Source organism: Anticarsia gemmatalis, chromosome 9, assembly GCF_050436995.1.
Source record: "Anticarsia gemmatalis isolate Benzon Research Colony breed Stoneville strain chromosome 9, ilAntGemm2 primary, whole genome shotgun sequence".
NCBI classification, from domain to species: Eukaryota; Metazoa; Arthropoda; class Insecta; order Lepidoptera; family Erebidae; genus Anticarsia; species Anticarsia gemmatalis.
In genome coordinates this window covers 3,388,869-3,403,420 of record NC_134753.1, presented here as the reverse complement: position 1 = coordinate 3,403,420, position 14,552 = coordinate 3,388,869, and the positions used below count along the sequence as shown (strand labels likewise).

The following is a 14,552-nucleotide window of genomic DNA, read 5'->3' as shown; positions in this document are numbered from 1 at the left end:
GTGAATTTGTGTGTAACTAACTCGATTACGAACACTAATAAGTGCATAAAATGTAACTCTATTGACCATTATAATGCGCTATGAACATGCGGTATATTTTTAACCAGCTGAATCCATGATTTTGCTCGAGCAGGTATCGAAAAATTAAGTACTTGCTTGACCCTTTTCCTCAATCACCTCCGTGCTATATTTCACAAAAATACAGCAGTTTAGCTGTGACAGCTTGCTTGCATTCGTAATATTAGCTCGGATTTTATTGATACAGACTCTATAATAATCCCAGATGGATCGTAACAGCCTCTGACCTTGCAAATACGCTCGTTTCATAAGCAATTAGAACAATCAACACTTGGCACATCGCTCATAAATGTCGATCTACCGTGACACCGTCCCATAACAATAGTCTATAATCATAGCCCGACATTACAAGGAACAGAGTAATTGACACATCTGCAAAAAGCTTCTTTTACATCGCAACACTCAGTACATACAAGTGAAGCGGAAAATATTATCTGCACGCATTTCTTTACATTACAAAAAACCTAGCACGCGCTGTGGTTGATTAAAATGAATTATGTTTGTTACAACATGGGTCATTATTTGTAAATCAAGTGTACTGTTGTGTATTGTCACGCGAGGTACAGTGTAGTGCATAAAAAACACCAAGATCGTGTTTATTACAATTATAATGTAAATTAAATGGGCTACTGATGACCGTCGGGTGAAATTGTTGAAGTCTGATTTTGTTTTGCTTTTTAAATTAGCTTTAACCGCAATTTTGTACTGTATTGCCTGTAGAGATGAATGTTGAGGAAAAACTTACAAAATAGTTAGTAGCTATTCACTTTCTATTATTTCATTAGATTTCCAAGTACCGATTTCCTACAACTATCAAACATCGACAACCGGCTAGCTATCGAGATATTTTGTATGAAAATCTGATCAGCGCCACTAGCGGACGTCGTAGAAACTATTTTGGCAGCACATTTTAAATGTCAAACTCTCGATTCTCAATGGTTCCAACTGTAGAGAATCGCGCTACTGATAGTAGAGTTACGCCTTTTCTATCAGTAGCGCGATATCTTAAAATATATATTTGAATACACGATTTCAAAAAGGTCACACGTATGTCTAAAAGTGAGATGTCCTTTTCGAATTGCATAGTAATTTATTTTCGTTTCCATTTCATATTTTCTTCATCCACACTTGTAGATAAACAAGTCCATTCATTCCCGAGATTAAACGCTCATGTTTAAAAAGAAAAATAACAGCGAATGCGGCGTAGCGGCAGATTGCATCTGTGCAAGCCGCACTATCAATCATTCTTTATCGTTCTTTTGCTGGACGCTACTGATTAAATTATTCCGTGGAGGTGACTTAATGAAATAGCCAAAGATGGGATCACACTTGAACGTGCTATTGTATCGGATCGATTGATTGAATATATTAAACAAAGGTTAGGTGTGTAGCTAAATAAGTATAGTATATAAGAGACAAGAATTAGAAGACTTTTGATCGTATTATGAAATGGAAGAGTAATAATATAATATGTTGTTGATATCCCATGTAAATTACGCCTATAATGATATTTAAAATTAGTTTCTTAGAGCTCCTTAAAACTGACGTATTTTAATACTTAGCAGTTTTATAAAGTGGACATTTTATAGTACAATAATAATATTTCTTAAAGTAACATGAAGTAATTTAAAACTTTGATTTTTTTTACTTTGGATCAAATACAAATTACTCACAAAGTACCTAAACAGCCTAAAACCAGTAAATAGAATTCTCTAGAAAAGGCTCATTGAATTCCTTCACGGTTCCTGTGAAGTAATTTCTGATATCGTATCACATAATTTCTGCATATAGATTGCATCTTATTTCAACTGCATCGATCACTTTTTATCGATACTAATTAAGTCTGAAGGTGTTATGCTGAGGAACGATATCATTACGATTTGATTCTAAAATTACCGACAGACACGACCGATCTTGACCGATGGTAAGATAAATAAAATAAAATCACGTTTGATATGCAACTAAAAATAAATATTTGCAACTGTATGCAGCATGCAAACTGCGAAATTAATTTGGATCAAAACGGTAAACGATATAAATAATTGTATAAAATAATACGCCATATTTTACTTGAAGTAAACATAACATTCGTTTTTGAAGAAAAAATATTTATAATAATATCGGAGACATTATTAATCGCATTGCTAAACGTAATACTTTTAACAGTAACATAGTTTACCATCAATTTGTAAGAGACATCCGCAAATATTATATTAGAAAATCTTATAAGCGTTTATTCTCATGTAAATGTCATTGAAAATTCAACTCGGTAACGGTTCAACCACTGCACAAATCATTTTATACCCGAGCTTATTACATCCAAGTTATGAGCACGCAAAGTCACAATTGTAAACAACATCGCACATCATGGCAACTGACTAATAAATACAAGTACATTGTCAATTAATTGCCTATATTGAATTATAACAGCTTGATAGAATTAAGGTGCCGTAGATGTGTTTAAATTGGTTTGACGTAAGTTGCTTGAAGGTGATTTTGTAGTAGTGTCTAGTATTTTCATGGAGTAATTGTAAGTATGCACTTACAAACAATAATGCCATGCGGCAACTAACGTTTTTGATAGATTATACATTATTGTTTAACGATAGAGTTAAATCAATTACTCGAATAATTTTCTCAACAATCTGACAATAGAATAAATATTTGAAATCTATCGATTATCTTCTTGTAGATAACATACAGCTATTATGTATTTATCTTTAGTTTCTTCCTGTGAGATTAAAATATAAGTTAAGTTGTTATTTTTAAAAATAATATAGAGCCTACTAAACTAAAAATTGCTTTAAATAATTAAAAAAATACAGCCTTTTAGACTCAAAATTACTTTAAATGTAATTCAGTCCAGTAGCTTCTTAGCACAAACAGAGTTTATCACCCCATAATTTTAGTATAAATTAATATAAAATTGTTACGAACAGATGTTTTTATTAAAAAACTGTCCGTTTATTTAATACCCCATTTATTATTTTTATATTCAATATAGTATTTTAAGTGGACATTTAATTGTAAATAGACTTTCAAATGTCATCTAATTGAGACGTCCGTTCAGTTCTGACTGTCAAAGCTATAAAAATAAAACGGATGTCCACAAAAGTAACAAATTATAATTTGGATTAATTAACTAGATCATTAAATGTAAAATTTCAGATAAAATATCTGTAAAATTTATTTTGATGGTATTCTTAAAGTTTGTATTTAAAAGCACTGATAAAAATACTCGTTGCATTTGTAGCACACTGCATAATTTTACCACAGAAAAAATTATATTTGATCCATCATTTTGTTATAACAAACAAAAATACATTAATTAATTAACATTTGCAACATAATAAAGATAATACTGGGATGGAAAAAGAAAATTAAATTAATAAACAGTATAAAAGGTTACAGATCCCTAAAACGCCATCAATAAACTAAATGAACCCGTTTCAAATCACGAATAAGGGAGTCATAACGCAGCCTTTGATGTACTATGTACCAATTAGTAGGCTTCTTGTCTTACCAACGTATTCCCGACACCACAATATTGATTAACTTCACTTCTAGATAATTGGACGCGGTTATTAATTAGTTCCCCTTTGAATATATTAATATTTATTAGTTATTTTGTGATTGTAGAAATGGTTGAGAACGGGTTATGAATAGGGACGACTGATAGTGGTATGGGATGACAGATTGGTCACTATCTTCACACTCTACTGATTAGAAAGAGATGCAGCTATTTTATAGCTGTCTATCATTCTGATATATGATTTCCTAAATAAAATATCACGGTGACTTTTAAAGTCAATTTTTTTATCGAAAGATTACGCATTTTTTGATATTCGAAATTAAAACGAATAAATTATTTTTAAATCTCGGTCATGGTGGAATTGCTTTTGAATGAAACAACTACTGTTTATTTAAATCACCTTCAATTTAAACTGCCAATCACATTTTGGCGATATCTTAAACACCCAAATCACAATCTTATCCCACGCACATCCTGATTGCTGAGAAATCGTTAACGAGAACAGTACCGAAATATCCCTGAGGTTGTTTCAGATCAATTTATTTAGCTAAATTAACCGAAGCACAACGCATTTGCATTCGATTTCCATAACGCGGTGCAGGCGTATCGGCTGGCCATACGTCACTGTATACGGGAGATATAGCCAGCACGGACTACTTGATCGATTGTGTGATTCTGCTAACGAGAATGAAACGATATGGTAACGGTATGAAAACGTGATGAAGATAATTTATACAGAATCTGCTAAAGTATTAACATGTATTTGTAGTCATGAAATGTGATAGCGGTGAAATTTTATGCAATGGTCTAAACTCAAGATATTGTGACGATAAAAATGTACGTAATATAAGACAAAAACCAAGTAACGCTTTTCACTGAAGATGTTTTTTGTGTAATTTCTTTGTGGTCAATAAGCCTACTAAAACAGTAATTGCGTTCATTAGAAAGAAAGTTTGTAATTTTAAGAAACGTGTGGTGCGACACCAATGGCTTCTTTAACGACTATTTGTTGTAGATAATGACGTTACATCAAAATTTCTCACTGACGCTTGTAGCAGGTTGTACAAATAGTGATTTAGAAAGATAATCATATATGAGGAAGAACAATGCAATTTTACTTTTATTTAATTCTTTCACGTTTCGTAATAAGTTTAAAATCACGGTTTATTGTTAAGACTGTTATTATGAAGTTACCATTTAAATTATATTCTATAGTTTACACACCAAAGTTCTTATATCCTCAATGTTAAGGCCTTTACACTAAAGACAATGCAAAGTAGTCCCTTTGTTACTGTAGAGGTCTTACAATATCTACGTATTGCTATCGCGTCAATATCGTTTCGTCATAAATAACCCGCGCTCCTTCATTATCGAAGTACAGATGAGACGGGAGGTTTTTTGCCAAGATCGTGATTTATCCAAAGGAAATTGTCAGACAACTAATGGCTCTTTGTTTATTGATTTATATGTTGCAATATTTCGGTAGCAAGAAGGGTCGGTATAATATCGTTCCTCGTTTTTTTGCCCCGGCTGATTGAGCTACTGCACAACCCGCCCATACGAAGATGGCTATTTCGATCTGACATAAAGTAACTTGTTCGTTTCTTTTTAATTTGGCCGCTTTAACAAAATTATAGGGTCTGTAGATTGGTGTGAATTAGCGAGTAAAAATTTAATGGAAACGCTCCTAGGATGTATCTTTATTAAGATTTTTTTACGAGATCCGATTACATTGTACAGGAAATTGTTTTAGAATTAATTAAAAATTTTAATGTGTTTTGTAAAAAGTTGGATGAAGTCATAAAAATAGTTATTTTGCATTTGAAAGTCGCATTCTTTTAAATGCTTTGATTTGTATTTTACCTAGAACTGGATCATTTATCGCTTACACTTGCTAAATTGAAAGACATTTATTTAAAAATATATTTTATTTACTAATTAAAGCTTATCAGATTGACACTGAAATGTTTAATATTCAACTCAAACTTTATTTAAACGTGAATATAAATATTGATATTCTTTCAACTTTTCCCACTTTACCTATATGTCGGTCTTTATTAGATATTTAAACAGAATTTTTATTCCTTATACAGAAAGTGTTAAAACGCTCTACATAGCCTACTTGGTAGTTTATCTTTCAGAGATTGCTTCAATATAAACGAGGGATATTATTCGGTCACGACTATCGAATGTCAATGATGTTCGTGCAAACATTTATTTTACTAATGATTTATTTTTAACTGGTTTATACTCTGACTTTGCTTGTGAAGTAACTCTCCTTGTCAGGAAGATTTAGTAATGGTGCTAGGACTGCAAAATTGGTAGACTGGAGGTTTCTGAAATCGTAGAACTTTTGATTTTTAGAATTTTTTATTCTGTAAACCAATTTTGATGATAAACTACGCCTTTTTATACTTCGCTTCAGAAGTATATGTAAAAATGTTTGTTCCTTGCTTCATGTTTTTAGTTATTGGACTGACATTCTTATAGTATTTTATTTAGTTAAAAGCAAATCCTACCTATCGCTCTGACAGCAATGAAACAGAAACGTGTTCCTTAATTTTTCATTTTATTTCATGTAAAAATTAATATTTCTATGTAACTAGTCAAAATGAACTTTATAATCATCAATCACTTCAAATAAAAATATAAAATCAGACATATTTTTTTATACTTAGACCTGATTAAAGTAAATAAACAGTTATAATAACATCCTTCTATAAAATACTAGCAATAAAAACTAAAACATAAAAATGTTTTCGATTTCATATTAATTGCTCGAATTTAAATAGATACTTTACAACATTATATAAAACAAAATGTCCAAGCTTTCTCTAATATCGTGACAAATGTGTACAAGATAAATAGCTATTAGTAAATGAGAATATTACACTGTTTTTATGTTTCGTTGAATTAATTGATACATCTTCGTTTTGTGTAATAAAAACTTGGATACGTTTGTTATGTAAGGTATTTGTTTTTACAATTTATAACATGGGTTTCTGTGTCATGTTTTTCAGATACATGTATTTCAAAATTATGTTGTTGTTAAAAATCTTTTATTTTTACAACTTATTTCATTGGTCACTTGCTTCTGCTGATAATAATAAATCAAATCCATAATTTCGACCAATTAACCATGAATGTTGTCACTTTTCTAAAAAAAAAAATATTTGAAAAATGACTTCTAGAGTGCAATAAATGTTCATTTTAACTTGTATTTATATAAGTTTGAGTATACATAGGTAAAATATATAAATTTACATAATATAACAATAATATATATCTCTAACAAAAAGTACTTACACTAAAAGTACTACTGTAAAAATACAAAATAACCCGTAACAAGACAATGAAGCGTCATAAAATCCAAAATTCTGTATTCAACGTTAGTGGTCAGCCGACTCTTATTATTTTAAACCTGAATCCACGATTTAAACCATTTTGTGAACCAAATTGAATGTTTTGGTGACCACAAATTGTTCGAACGAAAAAAACAAATGGTCATTTAGTATGGGAGGGAATATGGTCTACAATTTGTTCTTCACGGTTACCGTTTAACGGGTCATCAGAAGCTGAATGTTTTTACTTACTGCGGTAGAGTTGAAAGAAATTTAATGTGGTAATGTGCCTTAATTACTGTATGTTCCGAGCATCCGGCTGTAGACTCTAGTTCTCCTCCTTTAAATAAAAGCAATTTGACAGAAACAATACTTTTATGCCGAGGAGTAAATAATACTTTTCAATGTTGATGTTTTTCTCAATTGAAGAATAAAATTATTTTTAAATTAATGAGTATTTGAATCTTTGATGTTTGCCTACTATTACTACAATACAAAATCGCAATGAAAAGCGGACCCCGAACATTTGAATGCGTCTACTTAAACCGGTCTACTTACTCATTTAAAATCATAATATGACAAATATTAAACGTTTCACTACGCTATCATTGCAAATATACTTTTACACCAATAAAACAAACTACACCAGTTCGCTGAATCACCTTTAAATCTTAAGCTCAAAACCATTTGCATCACATAAAGAAACTTCTTTTATGAACGCCGAACGCGACAAGTCGCTCGTGCGCACGTCATAAGCACGCCTAATGTCATGTAATGATTGCTTCGTAACGCGTGTTAGGCTGCTCACATACTCCGGACTAATGCCACCGCAGTTAACGGGCGTGGAGTGCGACAAAAAATCGTTAAGCTTCGTATTTGATGTTACTAGTTAGTGTTGAAGCTGATGTTTATTTTGCAGTGGAATTTATGCCGATAATAAGATGTTGTTATATGGAAAATATTTTTTGATTTTGAGTTTAGTGAAATTAGTTCGCCTGATAGCTTTATTTGCAGAATAGATAGTATTGCTTTTTACTGTATAATAAAATAAATTGAACGTCCTACGGCCTGAGCTATGTAAGCTGGTCTCTTCCCGGGATCAGGGAGGGGTTAAGCCTTGATTCCACCACGCTTGTCAAGTGCAGGTTGGGGTACACTATAATTATGTGTAATATTCAATCTAAATTAGATATTGTTAGAAACTCGCTTACAGTTTTGACGAAATGTTCCCTAATGTATAGTTTGTTCAAATAAGTAAATGATAAAATGGATCTATACTAGTAAAATATCCCTGTAATATTCCAGGAAAAGACAGGCATAATGCTAAGAAACCATAACACTTTTTGCGTTAAGTCATCTCTTTGCTGTCCTGAACAGGTTTGCCATCCTTCATTATAAATTCATTTGCGTTCAACGTGCAATGTCATGACTTTGATTATTTGCGCTGATCGTTATTAGTCGGCTTATTGTCTAAATTTGTTCTTTCTTTAAAGTATCTGAGTCACTTTGTGTTTATAAACGTTGTAGTGAGAAAACTTTTTGATGCAAATAATGTTATGGTTATATGAAAGTCGTGTATTATGTCAACAAAAACAATTATAAATGAAACTAAATTTCTTATATTAATAAATTCCAATAGGTCTTTTTAGGTTTATCATATACCTGAGTAAATTAACCTAAGCTTCATTTGTTTGTGAATTTGTAAATTATGTGGCATGTGGTATAGCAAAAAAAAAAAGATAAACTAAACTAAATAATAAAAAGGCTTAAACTCCGCGTTTTTCTTTTCTTTTAGCGATGGGGTGACAAGACCAAATGTTAAGAATGTAGATGAATAACCAAACAATGATATAATAATATACTATTTTAATATTTCTACATTGTAAATCATTTTAATTAACTCACAAACTCATAACACTGCTTCGATCCAACAGAATTACGACGCATAAACGTAGCACAGGTTTCTTTGAACCTATGACTTGCGCTTTATCTAATGGTTGGCAGGACATCTGAGAGATGGACTCGATGTGAAACATATTTCTACTTAATGGCCGTTTACCATGCATATGCGTATGCATGCAAGTATGTTGCTTAGTATCTCTGATCCGCTTTAGAACATGAAATATTAATATTATTGAAGATGGGATTTGAGAATAAAATAGAAGTTAATCAGTTTTGAGTTCAGGTTTAAGAACACCGTGTTATGATTCATAGTTATTATTGTACGTTATGATGCTTACAACATGAACTATGAACATTCAGATTACCTGATAATGAAAATGTTTGATCCTTTTATTTGCTAGGCAATAAAATTACAATAGTATAATTTTTTCAAAATTACTATAGACAGCTATTTTGTCAAGAGAAGCAACCTTTTATTTAAGGCTCCATTAGATACCTCTACAACTTTTACAGGGCTTTATTCTCATATGGCACATGTTTTATTTATACCACAGAATCTAACCCTCAATCTTCTTTCACAGGAGAAACCTCACAAATGCAGCCTATGTTCGAAGTCGTTCCCCACGCCCGGGGACCTCAAGTCCCACATGTACGTGCACAGCGGCTCCTGGCCCTACAAGTGTCACATATGCTCCCGAGGCTTCTCTAAGCACACCAATCTGAAGAACCATTTGTTCCTTCACACCGGTAAGTTGAAAATATCTTATAATTGTTGGTAAAAGCGATTTAGAATCTTGCTGAATTGAATAAATATCGTGATAAATTATAATTAATTGATGATTTTACTGATGAGCAAATTAGCTGTTTAAGTCTAGCTCTGAATGATATGAGTACTTCACTGGAAGCTGTGGCACGGCATTATAATCGTATAAATGAACTGTTATGTACATACATAAAATCACGCACTTTTCCATTTGGGGCGCACTCTTCCCTAACTTTATTGCTGTACATATTGCCACGCAGAAGCTACCTTTTTTCCAAAGAAAAATATTATAGATTGCCAGCAATTTTTGTCAACATTTCAACATATTAATTTGGTTCTAATTATATTTTTTCTTTGTTACAGCTAAACACCAAAGGAACAGCGCTCGGGACGCCACTTGAAACCGACAACAGATTTCAATAATTTTACATTTATTTAAGACGAAATGTCTTACAAATTATAAAAGTGTGATATTAGAATAATTAATTATAAGTGTTATTACTTCATATAAGTTGTATTTATATTGCTTATTTTATTTAAATAGGAACTTAAATAAGGGATAATTTTGAGGGTGTTTTAATTTTTTTCGTAATTTATCGATGCTTGTAAATAATTTTGAACTTATTTTTCATTCGGTTATTATGGACCTAAATTACGGGGATAAAGTACTTAAATATATTAATTTAAAAATTAAAATAGTATTTTTTAATACTATTAAGTAAATTAATAATTATAAGTTCTTAGATTTACATAATAATTTTTATTATTGTGTTACATTATAACAAATATCCAAAATAATAATTTCTGACTGAATAATTATTTTTTGTGAAAACAACCATCAAGTTGGTTTTTTCGTAGTACACTAAAGTTTCAAGATAACTACATAGATTTATGTAGAGTTAAGTATTTGTAAATATATGTTAAGACTTATATACTTACATTTCGTACGTATATTGTGATTACACATTTCCGTCCACTTTGTAAATACAGCCTTATTGCTTAACGCAACGAATTATTAAATTATGAATATTATTTATATTTTTTAGATTAGAATTTCAATAAATAAATTACTATAAATTACAATGTATTTTGATTTCCACAACCTATATTCATGAACTTTTCCATACATAGCTCATCACTATGAATGAAATCAACATGAAGTAATTCGCAACCGACGTTATTTGATGGTAGAGACATGTGACAATGCATAGTAATATTAAGAAAATCTTGATATTATTTACTTAGCAGTAATGTGTACTTTGTTTATACAAACATTGAGCCACGTCTTCTTTCTATGATGGCAGGCAGAGCTCAGAGAACGCCAGTTAGTACGATCCTTACAAACTTCCCTTGCTTCATTCACATCCATATGTCATACAGGATCAGTAACGTACAAAAAAAGTCTACAATATAATGTATAATTAACTATAATCTGCGCTACAATAATGTAAAGTCGCTTTAAAAACATTGAATGGAAGTCAGAATAAAATGTACTAGGTACTTTATGCTCCATCTCTTTCTGATGTGGTAACAAGCACTACTTCAAACCGCTAATGTTTCCGAGGTCCTGAGTTTAAATCTTGGGTCAGTCAAAGCGTAATTGGGTTTTTCTGCAACCGGTAAATGCCGTAAGGGCTGTCTCTACAGTTAAGTAAGTGAAGTGTTTAGAGTGAAAGAAATAATCATGTAAATGATTGTATTAAACTATTGAGTTAGAGACTAACGCAGCTTCAAGTCTGAAATGAATATTTGGTGGTTGTTGCAATTGTAAGCAATATTAGAGAAATTAAGGAAATCTCATGTACTTTTTACTTTAAACGAGTAAAACCTGGTTTCACCATTACTGGATAAGTATCAGACAAGTTAATATGTGAAATTTGGACGCTTGTTTTCATACATTTGCCACTTTATCTAGCAGGTAGGCTATCTGAAACTTACTAACAAAAAATATTTATGAGTTGTGAAAGTGGCCCTATGTAAATCAATCCTATATTGGTAATTTTGTTTCCGCACATTACTAAGGTTAACCTTAAAAACTCACACCAGTCAGTTACAATGACTGATAGTTTGAAACTGGTTGCGTTGAGGTTGACAACTGGTTTCATCACAACATGGAACTTGTTTGAGCCGTGACTCAAAACAACTTAATCGTAGCAAGACATTTTACATTTGCTCAACTTTACGATCACAAACACCGGATATGCGTAATAAAATACATGACATACAAAATCTAAAGTTAAATAAAACCAATAATAAATAACTGAACATTTCTTACCAATGAAATGTTGGTATTGCTTTTATCGAGCGAGGCCATGTACCATCCCACTGGAAGCAGAAGCAACAATTAAATCTTAATACACTTCAGTGAAGTTGTTTTATGCAAATCAGTGCAAGGCTCGCGTGTTTACGCCTACGTGCCCTCTAAATATAAATAGTTTTAAATTGCTATTAGTTTTGCTTCCACGCTTCGTACTGAGATGTATGGTGATGTGTTATGGGATTTTATTGGGTGTTTTCTATAGTTTGTGAGTAGTTTGGTTTCTTCAAATACAAGTTGTTTTTAATTGATAGATTAGCAACAGATTCTTTAAATTATGAATTGCCTTTGAGTTTGGAAATTATTATAATATAGTTTAGGCAAATCGACATAATAAAAAAAAAAACATTTTCTAGATAAACAAAAAGCTACTACCGATCTGAGCATCTCACAGATTGGTTCGAAATAAATTATATTATAACAAATCAACGATCTGGGTCTCAAACGTGATTGAAAGTTTAAGGTTAGAATACCTTATTTTTAGTTTATAACAAACAAGGGTAGAATCACTGCGGCGACACACGATAAATAAAATAGTAGATTTTCTTATTTAAAAAGCAATGACAGTTAGCCTCTACTATGACCATTTCAGAAGCTACTACACTTTGCCTGTGGCGTACAAGCTCTGCCTGTTACAGAAGTGACATTATTGATGGCTTTCTCTACATCAGCCCTTGCATTTTATGAGACAAGTGGAACAATTTATAATATTATATCATAATAAACTCATAGAGCCTGAAGGGATGAAGCAGCTGTCAGTAACACGCAGAAGGCTCTATGTTAGTACTAGCTTGTAAGTTGATATTGATAGCTGCGTAGTTAAAGATAAATAAATTAGAAAATAATAATTATTATTTCAGATGTATGCAAGCGTACAGATGTTCGGAAATGTGTTATTATTTATTATAATATTTAAATTATACTTATTAATTTCTTTAGTCATATTTATTAAATTCTCAACTAGGTAGAGTAGGTAGTTGCATTATCGCATTTTTATATTTTTTATACCAAGCTTCTAGTAATTTGTAGACAAACTGTAGAACATCGAATACTAATATAGATTATGTTTAGACGTTGAACTGCTTTTGATAGAGCTATCTGGCAACGTCCAGTGCAAAACACCGAAGAAAAGAGTTCAACGCGTTCGAGGGTTTGAATTCCATTAACGTGATATCAAATTTTATTAAGTTATTTAAAATGTTATTTGTTCAGTATGTAAAGAATTTTACATAAATTATTTATCAAAGTTTCAAAATACTATTTAAATAACTGAATTTCTGCTTACGAAATACATAGCTATTAAAAAATAACATAACAAGTTTTGTCAAAGAGATGTATAATTATTTCTCGGAATGTGTAACGGTGTCTGTATTGCAGGGTGTCCTAGAGCGTTGTTAAGTGCTAAAATTATAGCTTTTGACTCTAGCGCTTTGTCGAGAACAAGTACTGCTACCGATATTATTTCATTTCTGATTGCTTGTTTAAATTATAAGTTATTGGTCTATAGATCGTTAAAGTTTCATGTCTTGTGTGAGATAATTTGTACATTGATACAGTAAACTTTGACTGTCATAAGTAATTCCTGATAAAGAATTCTTCTTAAATTACCATTAACACAATTTTAAACCAAAATTACTGAGTATGTTTAAATATTATAACTTATGCTTCGAGATCTTAGGTTTAAGTTTTTGCGAAGGCATGCCAGTGTAGAGCAAAGAGCTTAACTTATAATTTTTAAGCTTAATAATTTAAAGTAACATTTTTGGTGAAACAAGAGAAAAATCTGGCCGGTAATAAAATTCTAAACTACACCAAATTGCCATCACACCTTAAAAAGGAACCCCAAATAAAAAACAAGTAATCAATTAATTACATAAATAAATTGGTATAAAATACTTTACATAACAAGTGTTGTAAATATCTGACATAATCGTACTTTCACTGTATCTGCTAATAAATTAAGTTTATTGATTTATTTCTAACTAGCTCACGCATACGACTCCACCCATGTAGTGGTTTTGGTGAAAATTCTGGCTATATGATTGCACGCTCAAAAATTTTGAGGGTGGCCTTTGGATAATACATTAGAATCTACTACCCTGCAACATTTCAATTAAATTGGTACAGGCTTTTTGACCTGATATCAAGATAAACAAAAGACTAACCTGGTTGTCATTTACAAGCTGCTTGTTTAAACCTTGTTGTAGTGTCACAGAAAGTTTAAAATAAGAATACTAAAAAAACTTATTTTTAACAATGAAAAAAATACTTTTTTACTACCAGGAATCCCTACTGGCGTGTCCAGAACATGATTAAAGTTTCATCACATTCTGATCAATGATTTCTGAATACATACAGGACAGACATACAAACATAGATATTTATTTCTAACGATACAGAAGATTATTTTATTGATTTATATGTAATAGTTCTGTAATGACTGTGATTGATGTCATCGCACTCGTTTAAAGTAATTGATGTAGATCATTTCAAAATTGGAGTAGTCAAAGCGATAAACGATTAACTGGTGAGCAGAATATTTATCAATTGTTGGAGTTAAGCAATGAAACTAGTATGTTAGGCGTGACTTTTACTTGCGTAGTTAACTGCCTCTGTTGC

General features: G+C 31.3%; 1 protein-coding gene across 1 annotated transcript in view; it reads left to right on the top strand.

Moving 5' to 3' along the window:
- Window positions 1-10,619, top strand: part of LOC142975426 (uncharacterized) — an 87,150-nt gene extending 76,531 nt beyond the window's left edge. Inside the window, exons 6-7 of the mRNA XM_076118248.1 lie at window positions 9,435-9,600; window positions 9,980-10,619. Of these exons, the coding sequence (XP_075974363.1) occupies window positions 9,435-9,600; window positions 9,980-10,017 (204 nt within the window). The 3' untranslated portion in view covers window positions 10,018-10,619. The remainder of the gene's footprint in view (window positions 1-9,434; window positions 9,601-9,979) is intronic.
- Window positions 10,620-14,552: the final 3,933 nt, after the last annotated feature.